Below are 14,751 nucleotides of genomic sequence, written 5' to 3' on the forward strand. Positions count from 1 at the left end.
GAGGACTGCTCGTCACAGCCTGTGGTGCTGGGAGGCACAGCAGAAACACCTGCACATCCAGAGTCAAAGGGGATCGAACCATCAAGGCAAGGGAGAGGACTCACATCAAACCCTGCGGCAGCCGAACTGCTGCAATGAGCTCTCTCTTCTCACAGGAGTAACTATCAACAAACCAAAGAGTGGCAATTGTAACAGCCTCTGGGGAAAAGAGGCGGAAGGCTGATCCTGGGAATTGCAGACTGGCAAGTCCCACTTCAGTAGCAGGCGAACGGTTGAAATCCCAATTAATAATAGAATTATAAAGCACATAAAAGAATGGGTCACGATAGAGATAAAGCAGCACAGCTCCTGTGAAGGAAAATTATGTTTCTTTAATCTAAAAAAATGCTTTGGATGGCTCAGCAACAGCGGATAAAAGAGAACTGGCTGCTATCATCTAATTGGATTTTCAGAAATGTGGCACACCTTCCCTCCAAGCAGGCTGCTGATGATAATGTATAAAAGTGTTGATGGATGACCAGATGGGAGCCTTTACAGCCTTCTCCTGTGGCAGTTAATGCACTCGCTGCCCAAGAGGCTGCTATGGAATATTTCAGATTCCATCTGGGACTATTTAACTGCATCTGTGTGCGTTGCAATGAAACAACGGCTCATCCACCTATCTCAGGCAAGCATAAATGCTTTCAAGTCTTGGCATTTCAAGTGAAAAGAGAAACAATTATGTTTTCCAGAACTCACTGTTTCTACCACAACTTTTAACAGCACTTCTTGCGTCCAGATTTCCCTTTTGTGTTTGGAGACATTGTGCACAATGAGTGATGAGCGATCCCCTGAGATGTATGAGAGAAAGCATCAATAACAAATGGCAACGGAATATATGAAAAACTAATTTGCTTTCAGGAGTGAGGCTGATGGCTCCCAAACAGAGATTTCAGGAGCCTTTCTGAAGCAGAGAGCACATCATTCAGACGAGGAAATAGCAGGAATTGGATCAGTCAAGCTGTGAGTTATTCTATTGTGCAAACTGGTGTCATTGTGGGCTTGCTGGTGGTTAAGAAATTAAGCCTGCCTGAGATCCTGGATAGACACGCTTAACTGCAGATGCTTGATAGCACAGAAGCTCTGCCAAAAGCATTCATGAGTCCATATTTAGGACATTTTTTGCTACAACATTATGTTGAAAGAATGCCTTAAGGCCATATATACGCTGGTTTATAATAAATGTAGCAAAAGCTGGGACACCTGATTTCCTAGGATTCATCTTTTCATCTCATGACTGGTAAGAATATTTTGCCCTTGTTCCCTCTTGGGCTGTGCTGGCAGAAAGCAACAGGAACATTTTTGCTGCGGGGGAAGAGCATCTTATACCAAGTTTCTGCAATTCACCCAATCTGCCCCACGTAGCTACTTCAGGAAGGGTCAGAAGATGGATGCGAGGAGGAGGAGTCCATCAGGAAGAGAGATTAGAGGTCTCGTTCTCCAGAGAGAAGAGCCAAAGCCAAAGCCAAGCAATTACCATGACTTATCACTACTTTCTGACTTGTAACCTTCCTGGGCGGAGGAGATAGGGGGCAGATATTCAGAAGCAGATGTGGCCATCTCCGAACATATGTTACTACTGCTCTGTGGTATGGCTCCCTAATGAAAAAGAATCTCGCTTTTATGCATCAACTTCATTAGGTCCATATGGAGTTGTGCAGCTCTTTGGGTATTATTAGTTGGACTTCTCGTTTCAGCCCTCTTTCCGTACCATCTACCTGCTGACAGCTTATCTCCTTCTTATCTAACTTCTGATACAGACAACCACCTTTCAGCTTCCCAGCTTTCAGCCCAGGAAGGTGCCTGTGCTCTGCGTGCACCCAGCACGAGCCTGTGCTGTCCTTGCACTGCCCGTGTGTGCAAGGGCACCGTCTGGAAGGTGTTTCTCTTTGGCCAGTCCATCAAGTGAGGAATGGCCAGCCACGAGGGTCACTTGGGCACCTTTCATTGCTCTGTCAAGCCCTTTGAAGGCTCCTACCCTGCTTACTTCCCTTGTGCTTTGCAGAGCTTCACAAGACATTGCTAGGAGCTGTGATAGTCTGGGGGTGGGCTTTAGGTGTCTAAATGTAGGCAAATAGGTCCATTTTAGCTCCCCACAGATCCTACTTCATATTCCCCAGCTGCTTATAGAAAAGTCAGATGTCTTAGGGGTAGCAGAAGCAGTACTAGGCACCTATAAGGAATGCCTGAATCACTCCCTTGGAGTCCATAGTGCCATCATTCGAGCTTTGTGTTTCCACAGGAGGCATGCCTCATTGCCTGCACCCTCTGCTGCACCAAGGAAAAGAGTGAAAAAAGGGAAGAAGCCGCCCTACCGACAGCTCTGGCTGCAGAGCTCAGTGCTGGAAATACCAGCAGAGATGATCAGAGAGCAGGAGAGTTCACTGCCATCCCTCTCATAAATGGATGAGGGGGTTTACGGGGGACTGCCCACCTTCTTCTTCCCTGTGTGACTGAGCAGACTGGGCCTGGCCCTACCTGGGACCTCACAGCACGTTAGAGATGCCTGTCCTTTGCTAGGAGAGAGGCAGAGCCCAAAGGTCTCCAACTGTGAGGAAAGCTGAGATCCAGAAGGAAATAATCTGCCTGAAAAATATCCTGCTGAAACTAATTTCCTGAATGTTTACAGTGCAATCCCTGCTTCTTGCTACAGAGGCATCATAGGCAGTAACAGATGGCAATGAGAAGTTCTTAACGCAGAGCAAACTTGGCTAAAATTAATGCTTTTGCTTGCAGTGAGTCATTAACATCCTTTTTGGTTGGAAAAAAAACAACATCAACAACAAAACAACCTTGTAGCACTGCATTGCACGGCAGAGATGCCCCAAAAGCAAGCACGAGGAGGACACAGCAACACTGCTGATAGTTACAGCAAAAGACCAGGGAGAGGACATCCTGAATAAAAACATGAATGAATCTTCTGCCAGAGCTCAAAGAAAACCCGATTGCAGTCCTGATCAGAAGCAACGCTCTCTCATAAGGCATATACAAACTCAATCAGAAAAAAAAAAGACTGTCCAGTTTCTTTGAAATGGATCATACAGTCAGCGTATTTGTAATAAAGATGTACTCAAAACTTATTACCTTCCCTATGCCTTGTTCTTGACCTAAATGTAATAGCAATCCATCCTTAGGGTACACAGAATACATGAAAAAGTACAGCTTCCTTTTAAAACACCATTAGAATATTTTACTGTATGTGGACATACACTCTTGTTACTCCTAAACGCTATTCTATTGAGTACAGTTTATATTCACCGGCAAAGCTAAATCTCTAGGGAAGCTAGAGAGGGAATGCAATTTCTAGTAATAACAGCTCACAACAGTGAATACTATCCACTTATCCCCACAATTTCCAGCTATTTTGGACTCCTTTCTGAATTAACCTTTCATATCAAAAGGAGCAATTCTGCACACTAGAGACTCCGACACAATTTCATGCATAATTTATTCACTCAGTTCAACATTAAACGCAGAGTCCTTGACTTTGTCAAGGTGGATTCTGTTGGCAGACTTCACAAGCAGCAAAACAGGAGAAATGAGATCTGCAGCTCAACCTCTTCACCTATTCTGTCTGGTGAAAGGAGGGAAAAAAGAAAAAAGAAACCCCCGGCATGCTTACACAATGACCTGCAATCAGCAGAATCCGCTGCAAACACAGTGTTATTTTTTGCGTTGTGTTTTTGATTTTAAAATGGAAGGATCGAAATCACGGATGGGAATAATTTCCTGGTAGTTTACATTCCCTGTGGTCTCAGGCCTGCATCCATTGTTCAAAGTCCTCTGGGAATTAGAGGAAGCACTCGGTGCAGGATCAGGCCTATGGCTAACAGCTGATGCAGGGCAAGGTGTGTTACTCAGGTACAGCACAACAGACGTCAGATTTAAGGAGCCTGTTTGGAAAGGATTTTAAACGCTGTGGCCCAGCACACGTTCAAAAGGTAGCTAATGCCCCCTGAAAGCGCCTGTATCAGAATCTGGACCCCAGGAGAGGCTCCCCTCAACTCCATATTTCAAAAGATGATGTCAAGATTACTGTGGTCTTTGGGCACAGAGACATGTGCCGTGGAGTGCGTGAGCTACATCCTTTGGCAGGGACCTCTCTTAGCTTGTGCAGTGCCTCCCCCACACTCAGGAAAGGTGTTTTTCTTCCATCATGTCCTTAGGTACCAAACGAACCCCACTCTGTATCTGAGCTCTGCAGCTCCTCTCTGGTATTTGGCTTCCTTTGGCTGCCCAAAATCCCAGATGTTTTGCAGCTGGCTCTGATCTGGGACAAGAGACAGGGAAATTGGCCAGCCCTGCACATTAATGCAGAGGAGCTGTGAGAGGCTTCAGAAACGCTGGTCAGGGTGCACCTGTGGCCTGCTCGCACTGCTCTCCCCTACCTCACAGCCCTGAAGATCCACAGTGGTGGGTGGAGGAGCCAGAGCCACAGGGGTGCCACAATGACCCCACTGCCTGAGGCACATTTTTGTGCCTTAAAATCACCAGTGTGACAAGGCAAATACTCTGCTCCCAGGAGCCTGCGCTGTTGCAAAGATTTGAGGAGATGCAGAAAATCTCACCATGCTCTTTAGCAACTCTTACCCATCCCTGCTCTACACCAGCCTGCTTGCAGACAATGAGGGACAGAAATATGGTTATTTTCCACCTCCTCCGTGAAGCTGAGCTGTAAGAGCTCAGCTGTGCTAGCCCCAGCCCGTCTCCCACCTGACAGACTCATCCCCCGGCGTTTCAGCATGCCCACATGGAAATGCAGGAAGCCTACTGGGTCTCCAGCCTGAGCTGGTCTTCTCTAGGAGGGAAAAGGCAGCACACTTGTTCACAGCCTGAGCTTCTTCCATGCGCTCCCATAAGGCTGGCCCTGCTCCAGCTAGGCAAACCCCAGTGACCCGAGCATGCCAGGGCACCAGAGAGGCCACCAAATGTGTCCCTTCATCATTTACAGTCATTGTGGCCAGAGAGCCAGAGGCCCAGTATGACAGTCCTGAGTGTCCCAAACAAAATACCTCTCAGGTCGAGCAACACAGCTCAGAGGCCAGTGCAGAAATCCTGCCATAGAGACCTGTCCCCAGTGCAGGTGTCTCACCCACTGAACACGAGCATCTCCATTCCCTTCAGCTCCAAGAGCTATTCCAAGCCCCGAGTACCTGTAGAACTGGGGTCAGGATGTGCCATCGCTTTGCAATCTGAGGATACAAAATCAATTGCGACATTCTGTGTTAAGGATTTAATTTTCACGTCTTTGCTCCCTTCTTTAATCTCTACACAGCATGTACTCTGTCTGCCTCTAGATATTTTAATTCAGTCACAGTAAGTCAGTTGCACAGAATGGGCACTAGAGAGCAACAGCAATTCAATTAATTTCACACTCACTGCAGGGAGCTGGGATTTTAAATGCTGCACATTGCAGGTGATCTGTAACGTTTCGTTTATTCATATACTTGGCACAGCTCTTTGTTTCTTTCTTACCAAACTTGGAGGTCATGGAAGCCAGAGTTTAGAAAGCTCCTGGCCATTTCATTTTAGAAACAAATATGGTACCTGTTAATGCAAACAAAATTACAATCAAGCTCACACTGACGCTTCCAGATTGAAGATGGAATTGGATCAAATTGGTTTGCATTAATAATAGAAAGACTACGCGTTTAATGAACCTGGCATGGGCATCTCCTCTTAGCATGCTGGACCTGCAGCAGTATCATGGAGATCCATAAACCGTAATTAAACATGAAACTCCTCTAGCTGCTGGCAACCATAAGCTTCTCTTGTTCTTGGGACAAAATCGCTGGTCAGAATGAAACAAATTTAGCTGATGTGTTTGCACATCTGAAGCTGATCACATTGCTCTGAAAGTGAAAAGCCCAGGGTCTAATTCCCTGCAGTATTGCCAATGGGGCAAAACAGTGCCAGGCTGTGGGTGAACTGCAGACTTCTGCAGAGCTTTTCCAATTCTTGTGAAAATCGGGAGAAATCTGTCCTTCCCAGGGCAGGTCCTGCATGGCACAGATACATCCAGCCAGCTTGCTATGTTTGGAATTAGAGACCCTCATCCAAAAACTCCCCAAGTCCAGTAAAACTCTGCCTTTGTAGCGTACCGACCTAAATTTAGAGCTCATGATTCCTCTGATAAAAAAGCTTCAGTAATTTAGTTAAGAAGGAAAATAGCTATTTTGTGTGACAGAGCTGTCCCATCACACATTATCATGAATAAAAATTAACTGCTGTAGAAGAGTGTGTTCACATATTTGCGAGCAAACTAGGGTCACCATCCAGCATTTTGTGGGCAGGAAATAGGACAGACGCTATCTGCCCAAAACGCTTTAATCTGCTCTGAACAAGAGCTCCCAGACTCCCTTTCCAAGTGACTTTACCTCCAAAGTGTCAGCTATTGGTCCCACTCGCATGCTTATCTTTTTGCCATCTGAGGAATAATCAAATGCTTCTTGGCTGTTCACTCCGAGATACGGCACTTCTGCACATGCAAAGATTTTGCCATCATCTGGCAATTCTTCTGCGATAGCAAGGATACTGTAACCTTTAAGCTTGCCAATTAATAAAATCTTCCTGGCTCTGATCATATGAATAAACATCTCAAAAATTTGGCCTGTTAAAAGACAAGAATGAAAATTTAAAAATAAATCCATAAGAAAGACTGTACTTTGTTCACAATGAAAATTAGATGTACCTTTTAAGTGATCATTTAAAAAAAAAATCACACCTTAAAACACTTTCAGATAAGGGTTTAACAACAGAATCTGACAAAATTTCATCTAAAATCCAGCTAAAAGACAACAGAATAGAGGGACTGGTTTGAAATGTAGAACCTTTATCATCAATGCTGCTATTGTTCAAGTGCTTGTTAAATAGTGCTTGAAATATTGCATATTTTAACATTCCCCCCATATGAAAATGGCTTTAAGATGTCTCCATATTCTTTCTGGAACCTGGTTTAAAAAAATCACTACATTACCTTGCATTTGCTCTTAGAGTCATTATCCCTAGACAGCACCATCATTTAAGAAATTTATCATCAGTGGTGTCCTTCGAACAATGTATTAGTGTAATACATTATAAGAGTACTTCACTGCGATGATATATTACTCAAAAGATGGGAACATCTGGGAAGAATGAATCTAGGAATAGATTTAGTATAATAAGCTTTATATTGGAATCCAGGGCTAAGCATTGCTACTCAAAAAGGTACAGTGCTCGGCCACAGACCACCTCCATTGTTAAAGCACATAACCCCTACCAGGCAGCACCAAAACATAGCCCACAGAGTTTCCCCCTTCCTGCAGTGAAGAGAAGGATTTCGTTGCTGCTCTGTAAGGGATGGGACCAGTACCATGAATTAGAGTGACAAAGAACACAAAGCACACACAACCGTGTGCGTGAGCATGTGTGCATAGGCACAAAGGCATGGGATGGGGAAGTACAAAATTCATGTAAAATGAGAATTCGTGCAAGAAGATCCCATCTCTCTTTTAAAATAATTTTGCACATCTTCTGAGTATATCCACAGCATTCATCCTATCCCCACTAAGACGGGCTAGCATATGATGAACCTCGTTTACAACAATACAGTGCAATTTTATCATTTTGTTTGACCAACTTGCCATTCAAACAGCTAGAAGTGTGCTCTTGCTGCAGCCCAGCTCCAGTTTTGGTTCCTCCAGCATCCCCTGAGTCATGGCCAGGTGACATTTTTCTGGAAAAAGGAAGAAATTTCAACATTATGGGGACAACCGAAATCTGAATATCTCACAGAAAAAACAGCAACAAAGAGGAAAGACCTGGAAAAAGTGTCCCTGTGCATGAACATAAAATCAGCCCAGAGGCATCATAAATATCACTGAATTATAATCCTAGGAGCCCCTGGATTAGCAATAAGCAAAAGCAGCCTGGCCATGGCCCCTAGCTCCTGGGCCCATCTTGGCGCTGGCAGATGCACCAGCCATAGGGGCTTGGCAAGCAGAGGCTGTGGGGCCAAGGACGAGTGTTCCCCACTGTTCACACACAAATCTTTCCGTTTCCAGTTGGTCCAAAGCAGGAGTCCATTTGCTGTTTCAGAGTAAACAGCCCCAGCTTCCCTGGCTGTTTTTTGTTTGGTTTTGTGGTTTTTTTTCCAACAACAACAAAAAAAGTGTTCATTGCAGAATGGGGCTAGAGATGAAAATCTTGAATTTTCTGCAAGACAAAAATAATAAAAAACTCTTTCCTCCCAAACTGCCAAGAAAAGCATGGTACTTCCAGATGCTATTTCACAGCACCCAAGCCTGAGACAAGTCTGGCTGAAGTGAGATGCTGCTTATTACAGGGGGAAATAAATAGATGACTGGAAGAAGTCCATAGCCTCCAGACAGATTAGATCACCGTATCCGAAGAAAGTAACCACCAGAAATGGCTGGTGATAGTTCTGCAGGCCAGAATTTAGAGTCGTTTGAGCTTTTTTTTTCCTCTCCCTCTTCTCCCCCCACCACTCACCAGTAAAATGAGAAAGAATTCATAACCCGTGTCAGCCACACTCAGATAATCCAAGACTTAAAGAGTAGAACATTTCATATAACCTCTTTTCTGCCCCTCACAAATGCTTTAACAACTTTAATAAGATAATGTATAGCTATTATCATACAGCAAGCGTAAGTCAAACAACTATCAGCTATTATTTCAGCAACAGAACGAACGCTCAGCCTCCCTGTACTCCACAGCCTGGAACAGTTTACACATTGTCAATTTGAGACAGAACTGGCTTTTTCCACATATCAAAATGTACGCTGATAAATGGGGATTGTTTAGCAGACCCCACATGGCTGGGTAATATACTGTAGCAAAAAAAAAAAAAAAAAAAAGAATAATGAGGGTATCAGTTGGACTTCTGAATTAATGATACCTTAAATTAGTTTAATTAATTAGTTTAGTTACCAGAGTAATTGAGTTAGCAGATTAATTAATGTTTGTTGAGCACTTGGAGATAAAAGCTGCATTTAAAGACCGTTATTATAGGGTGGATCCAGAGGTCCTGATGCAGGTTTCCTTCATCCTTTGTTTATCCCAGCACCGGTTCGACCCAGGGGTTCAATCTCCGAGATTTCCAGCCAGCCCCTTGTGGAGGCTGGCTTGCTTGTTTTCCCAAGAATTCGGTGCAACACAGACGTCGCCACAGTTAGCACTCGTCTGGTGAAACACCTCACAAAATGTAGAGCTAGACTTTTTGTTCACACCTCCTCTCCTCCAGGCCTTGGGTGCCCTCAGACACACACGCCCGTGTGTGCACCAGTATATATATATGTAAATACATATATATATATATATTTATGTGCCGGCAGCTCTCACTCCTCTGCCTTCCTCCGTCCCCCACAATGTGGCACATCCTGAGCAGGCGGGCTAGGAACGCGTCCGTGCGATCGCAGGAGAAAAGCACGAGGTTTCAGAAGGGATCCGTACCTCTTTGAAGCTGCCATCGCATCCGGGTAAGTGTCTAGCCCAACGGCAACATCAAGAGCTTTCTGTAAGTAATTCCTGAGCTGTGTGGGAACACGAGAGTCATTGAGGGCTATTTCTTGGGCTTTGAGAAGGTTCTCAGCAATAAGCCCAGCTGGTGTTTCTGAAATGGGAAAAAAAAAATAGAACAATGATTTCATAACTTTTCAAATCAGCAGAAATTTAGACATCCCTCCCAATGTTGTTTTTTTTTTTCATGCAAATACAGGTTTTTGAAGGAATATGAAAACAATCATGGGATTTTCTCAAACTGCTTCTAATTCATTTCTCTCTTCTGCTTTCTCCCTTTTGTCCCCACTGCTGATCCTCTTCTGAGATGAAACAAGTATTTCAAAAACACAAGTTTTTCATTTCTGAGGCACTGAGACAAACGTCGAACACGGAACAGCTGCACATGGAACCAGCTCCTCCAGGTTATGTTTTTCTTGGAGAACTCGCGGCACTTCTCAGACCGCCCCTGCAGAAGCACCAGCTCCTGCCAGGCCAGGGCACCTCCAGCTTGGCAGGAAGGAGGGAGCGCCGCTCCCGCGTGCCAAGGGGGTGCCCGTGCCCGCTGCGCACAGGATCTGAAGAACAACCTGTGGCGCTCATGCCCAAAATAAAATTACACCTGTCCTATGGCAGACGAACTGACAAATACCCAAATAAAAGTTTCTAGTGCCCAATCCATGATGGTGTGAAATCAAGATATTCTACAACACATTATTTTGTGTAGGTGATGTAGGAAACACCCTGGCAGGAAAGCAACCTTTTAACCCTCTTGCCTTCAACCTTCCACAGCAGCTCATGGCGGGCACACCACACCCTGAACCTTCGTTTCTCACGGCACAGACAGCTAACGATGCTTGAACCCAACAGCATCTTTTCACACCCTGCCGAAAGTTAATTATTCAGATAGAGAGAAACAATTATGCACCACACAACAACATCTCAGCATTTCAAAGCCTGGGGAAACATCTCCAGGATCAAGACCAGCCTGATGTAGGGACAAAAGCAATGCTGCCCGTGGCCCTGAGACCCCAGAAATCCCAGGGCAGCACGAAGCAGCAAGGCAACGATGGATCCTGGTGAGCTGTAGCCACACAGAGCGAGATGTGGGTCAGAAAACCTCTCCAGTCCTCAACTGCAAGAGCACATGCTGGCTATGGAAGCAGCAGCTAGGGCAGATCGGGGACACAAGGCCAGCAGGCGCTGAGCACACCGGGGTGGAGCAGGCTGCCCCAGGCAGGATTTTATTCCCCATGATTAAAAACAAAAAAAAAAATGCTGCTTGAAAACTAAGTGCCGAAGAGTCACAACCAAGGACATGTTTCCTCTGGAGGACTGGCCCGGGCTAGCCCAGCAGCTGTGGAGCAAAGCTCTGACCGTGCGGGGCTGCTGCTGCAGGCACCGTGTCCCTGTCCCAGGATGGGTTTTGGTGGGACATGGCACAAGGCACACGGCCACCCCACGGCCTCCTGGCAGAGCCCCGGCGTGAAGCCACAGGGGACATCAGAGCATCCCCTCACGCCCGTAACCCCCACAGCCCACTGCTGTGAAACGCTGCACAAAGGCAAATGCGACAGCAGATTTTAGGAACTGCTTTTAATCAGATCATTAAAGGATCAGACTCCAAAATGGAGATAGATATATGCCTCTGACTTCTCTCTTTTCCATTTCTTTCCTATCTGCTCAAAATGCCACCCATCAACACTGCTGCTGACTGGCGGCCTAACGCAGCCTTGCTGATGAGCTGGTGTTAGCTTCTAGCCAAGGGGCAGCATGACAGAAGGGTGCCTTTTATTCTTTTTTTACTGTCTCCTCTGGCGGAGTGTTTCAGGGAGTAAATCTGAGATGGATACATGGAGCAGCTCCACATCCTCTTGTTATGGCTGTGAGCACTTCGGGTGCCTTCTTCTACAGCCCCTCTGTACATCAAGCTGAAGGTAAGCTCAGCAGACAGCCCCACACCAAACGAGCACCAGGGCTTCCAGCTGCTGGGAAGTGCTTCTTCCCCTGGTATTAAGATGCACCATATGAATAAGATCAAGTCTTTGGGAATAGGGAAAGGTCTAAACCTCCGCAAAGGTCTGTTTCTCAGAGCTATCTCAGCTTTCTGTAGCTACTGAGATGACAACGCTGTTGCCTTCTGGGACAATTGCAGTCATTTTCATTACCCAAATCAGAAACAACATGAAAGCAAACAACGAACACAAAATACATGCTCCTTTTACAGGGGAATTGCCGGAACGGAGCAGACTTGGAGGTCATATAGACAGCATTGCGCCCCTGCTAGTAGCCCAGCCTGACACAGAGAGAAGGCAGATTTAGGATAGATACTGCAGCCCCTGACTTACAGCTCACGGAGGTATCTCACCATCAGGGGCGGCTCACACCTCTTTCCGCATTTTTATAACTATGAGCACAGAAATAACCAGCCCTCCCCAGACCTTGCTAGCTCGCTGGCTTCAGCAGACCCCCTCAGCCCAGCTATGTGTCGTGCAACGGCACCATGCCTTTTGGGAACGTTTCCACCACTTCCCCAGCCTCTGGGGCTCGCACCGTGCGCCTGCGGGATGCCAGATGTCGGGAGCTGCCTTCTCCATCATCCGCCCTGCCAAGCACTCCCAGGCTTTTTGCTAATGTAGCGCGGGTGGGCAAAAAAAAAAAAAAAAAAAAAAAGCATGTTTATAGTAATAAACATGTTCTACTCCTGGATGAGTAACAGACAAGGATGCCCTGCCACTCAGCGAGGGGCGGAAGAGACACCTCCAGCTGTTTTGTAACCTGTGTTATAACACCCCCCGCGAGCGCCAGGACGTGCTAGCAGAGAGAGGGAACACACGGCGCGTGCCAAAGTCAACTCCACATCGGGGATTATACAATGGTTTCAAGAAGCGATGTCTGCGGTTGGGTTTTTTGCCCTTTTTTTTTTTTTTTTTTTTACAGCCCAGATGGTGCTTTGGGCCAACGGCAGAGGTCAGAATTACCTTCCTTTATGCAAGGGTCCGACAAGTCAGAGCAGAGGCCGGGGCTGCCTGCCAGTTTCGGCCAGGCTGCACTCAGGGCTCTGAGCACTAAGTGAAGGAACATTTATGCAACTACTTTTTTTTTTTCTTTTTTTTTTCCCCCCTGTGTAACTCTGGGAAAAGCCCTTCACCTTCAGCGCATGGTTTTGCACAACCCTAGGAAAGCAGCTGAACCACCCTAAGCACTAAATCGTGTTGCCTGGTTGCCTCCCCACGGCTCTGTCTATGAACAGATGTGGCTTTCCCCTTCCCATCTAATTGAGCATCATCTTTTCCATGCATATAGGAAAGAAAAGAAAATCCTGCTACTTCACAAGTGGCATTGAACATGGGTTTAGATGTCATTTTTTTGGGCGGGGGAGAGCTCAGCCAGGGAAGGGGAGGACATGGTGCTGTTTGCAGGGGGCTGTCCAGAAGAAGGCATGGAGAGAAACAAATAAAAAGTCAGAATGGATTTGGCAAAAACAAAGCAAAGATGCCACATCCACAGTTGTGGGATTGAGCCTTTGTTTCCCATTTGGGGCCATCCTCACGTCACCTTCCAGTCTCTAGATCAATTCTGGAGCCCCAGCATTGGCTTCCAAAGCTCCCCCCCCAGGGCAGAGCACCGAAGCTGCTCCACCGACCACCTCGGGAGCCGAGCACTTTGGCAGGAGACGCTTAGCACTAAACAGTAGGAAATCTCTTGAAACCCTGGAATCGGAAGTCTAATCAAATCTTCCCAACCAGCTCCAGCTGTCATGTTTACCAAAGCCCCTCAGGCATCAGTAATAGCTTAGCACGATGCTCACCACTTTGTCTTAGTGTGTGAACACACCTCAGAGGTGCTGTAGCCCAGGCAGGGCAGGCAGCATGGACCAGACCCAAGTGTCTGCCCATTTAACTGACGGTCCTGAGCAGAGCCATCCAGCATCAGCTGCGTTTATCAGCTTGGTCTCAGCACAAAACCTGCAGTGACACCACAGGGCGAGGTGGTGGCTTTGGGGTGGAGCAGGAGGATGAGGAGGAGGAGGGAGAGGAAGCAGCCGGTGCAGGGAGGCTGCAGGAGCAGGAGCCAAGGTGCTAAACTCTGCCTGAACTCGAGGGGAAGGCAAGGAAACCCACACCAGCTGACACATTTTCTGTGGGCTCCTGCACTAGAAAAGAGGTGGACAAGCTGAGCACCCGCAGCAGGGAGGCTCTGGAATCACCAGCAGAGGACATGCAAAGCATCCCTTTATTTTCATATACAACGAAGGGTGCTGTGTGAGCAGTGGTACACGCTGCCAGTCGGCTCCAAAGCCCGAGGCGCTGAGGGGAGCCTTCTGACAGCTTCGATGGGCTTCAGATCCGGCTGCGAGAGAACAAAGTCTCTGCGTTCAGGGCAGCCCAGATTCCCACGCGCAGTTGTTGATTTTAGAAAACAGCCAAACGAGACAGCAAGCCTCTCGCTGTGTGTGCCACGCCAGGCATACACAGCTATCACAGCAAGCTGCAGAAAAAAACTTGTGTAAAACAAGCATCCGAAATTACTCACTCAGGGGAGGTTACCTGCAGGATAACGCATGATGCCTCTCGTCCCCAACCCAGAGGATGCTGCCGCGGGGTTGCTGGCCGTAGCGCTGCGGTGCTCGGGTGTCTGGTGAGGGGTCCCGCTCCTCAGCACGATGCAGTGTGGCACACGAGGGCCAGGCACAGCCCCAGCCCAGGGAGAGGCTGCGCGGGGAGGGTGGCCCCGGGCTGGGGCTGTGCCCGTGCCAGCTGCTGCTGCTGGCCCCCGCCCAGGGCGCGGGCAGCGGTGAGATCCAACAGTGTCTGACATGAGAAATGGGGGGAGGAAAAAAAAAAAAAAAAAAAACGAAAAAAAACCTTTCGGTGCCTGCACTTTATGTAAGAGCAATATTCACATCCGGACCTTGGGAAGCTGCTGGCTCTCAAGGAGCTACTCAGCAATTTCGTAACCTCCTGGTTACATAGCACAGAAGACACGTCCCGGCTGAGCCATCAGGTGTGGAGCCCCAGGACTTTGAAGCCCAGCTTATTTAAAAGTGGCCCATGGACATGAGGTTGCCAAACAGATGGGCATTGGAAAGTCAGTTCATCCATATTTGTGCAACACAAGACATTTTGCTGCCCCCAAAATAGAATGGGAAAGTATAAATGGAAAATAAGTAAACGCCAGCACAAAAGAGTAAAAGAAAAGCAAACAAAGTCCCAA

At 47.0% G+C, this 14,751-nt stretch overlaps 1 protein-coding gene across 2 annotated transcripts in view; it reads right to left on the reverse strand.

The window, feature by feature from the left end:
• The window catches only part of LOC308200498 (NAD-dependent glycerol dehydrogenase-like), a 42,211-nt gene that overhangs the window by 19,447 nt on the left and 8,013 nt on the right, over positions 1–14,751 (reverse strand). Inside the window, exons 2-5 of one of the 2 annotated variants that reach the window (XM_080606358.1) lie at positions 14,085–14,348; positions 9,490–9,649; positions 7,662–7,753; positions 6,417–6,649 (exon numbers count right to left, since the gene is read on the reverse strand). In XM_080606358.1, the coding sequence (XP_080462484.1) occupies positions 6,417–6,649; positions 7,662–7,753; positions 9,490–9,649; positions 14,085–14,348 (749 nt within the window). Of the gene's footprint in view, positions 1–6,416; positions 6,650–7,661; positions 7,754–9,489; positions 9,650–14,070; positions 14,349–14,751 lie in introns of those variants that run through there. The other variant, XM_080606359.1, reaches the window with a different exon arrangement.

The sequence above is a fragment of the Anser brachyrhynchus genome, assembly GCF_964034855.1.
Source record: "Anser brachyrhynchus genome assembly, chromosome: 10".
Taxonomy (NCBI): domain Eukaryota; kingdom Metazoa; phylum Chordata; class Aves; order Anseriformes; family Anatidae; genus Anser; species Anser brachyrhynchus.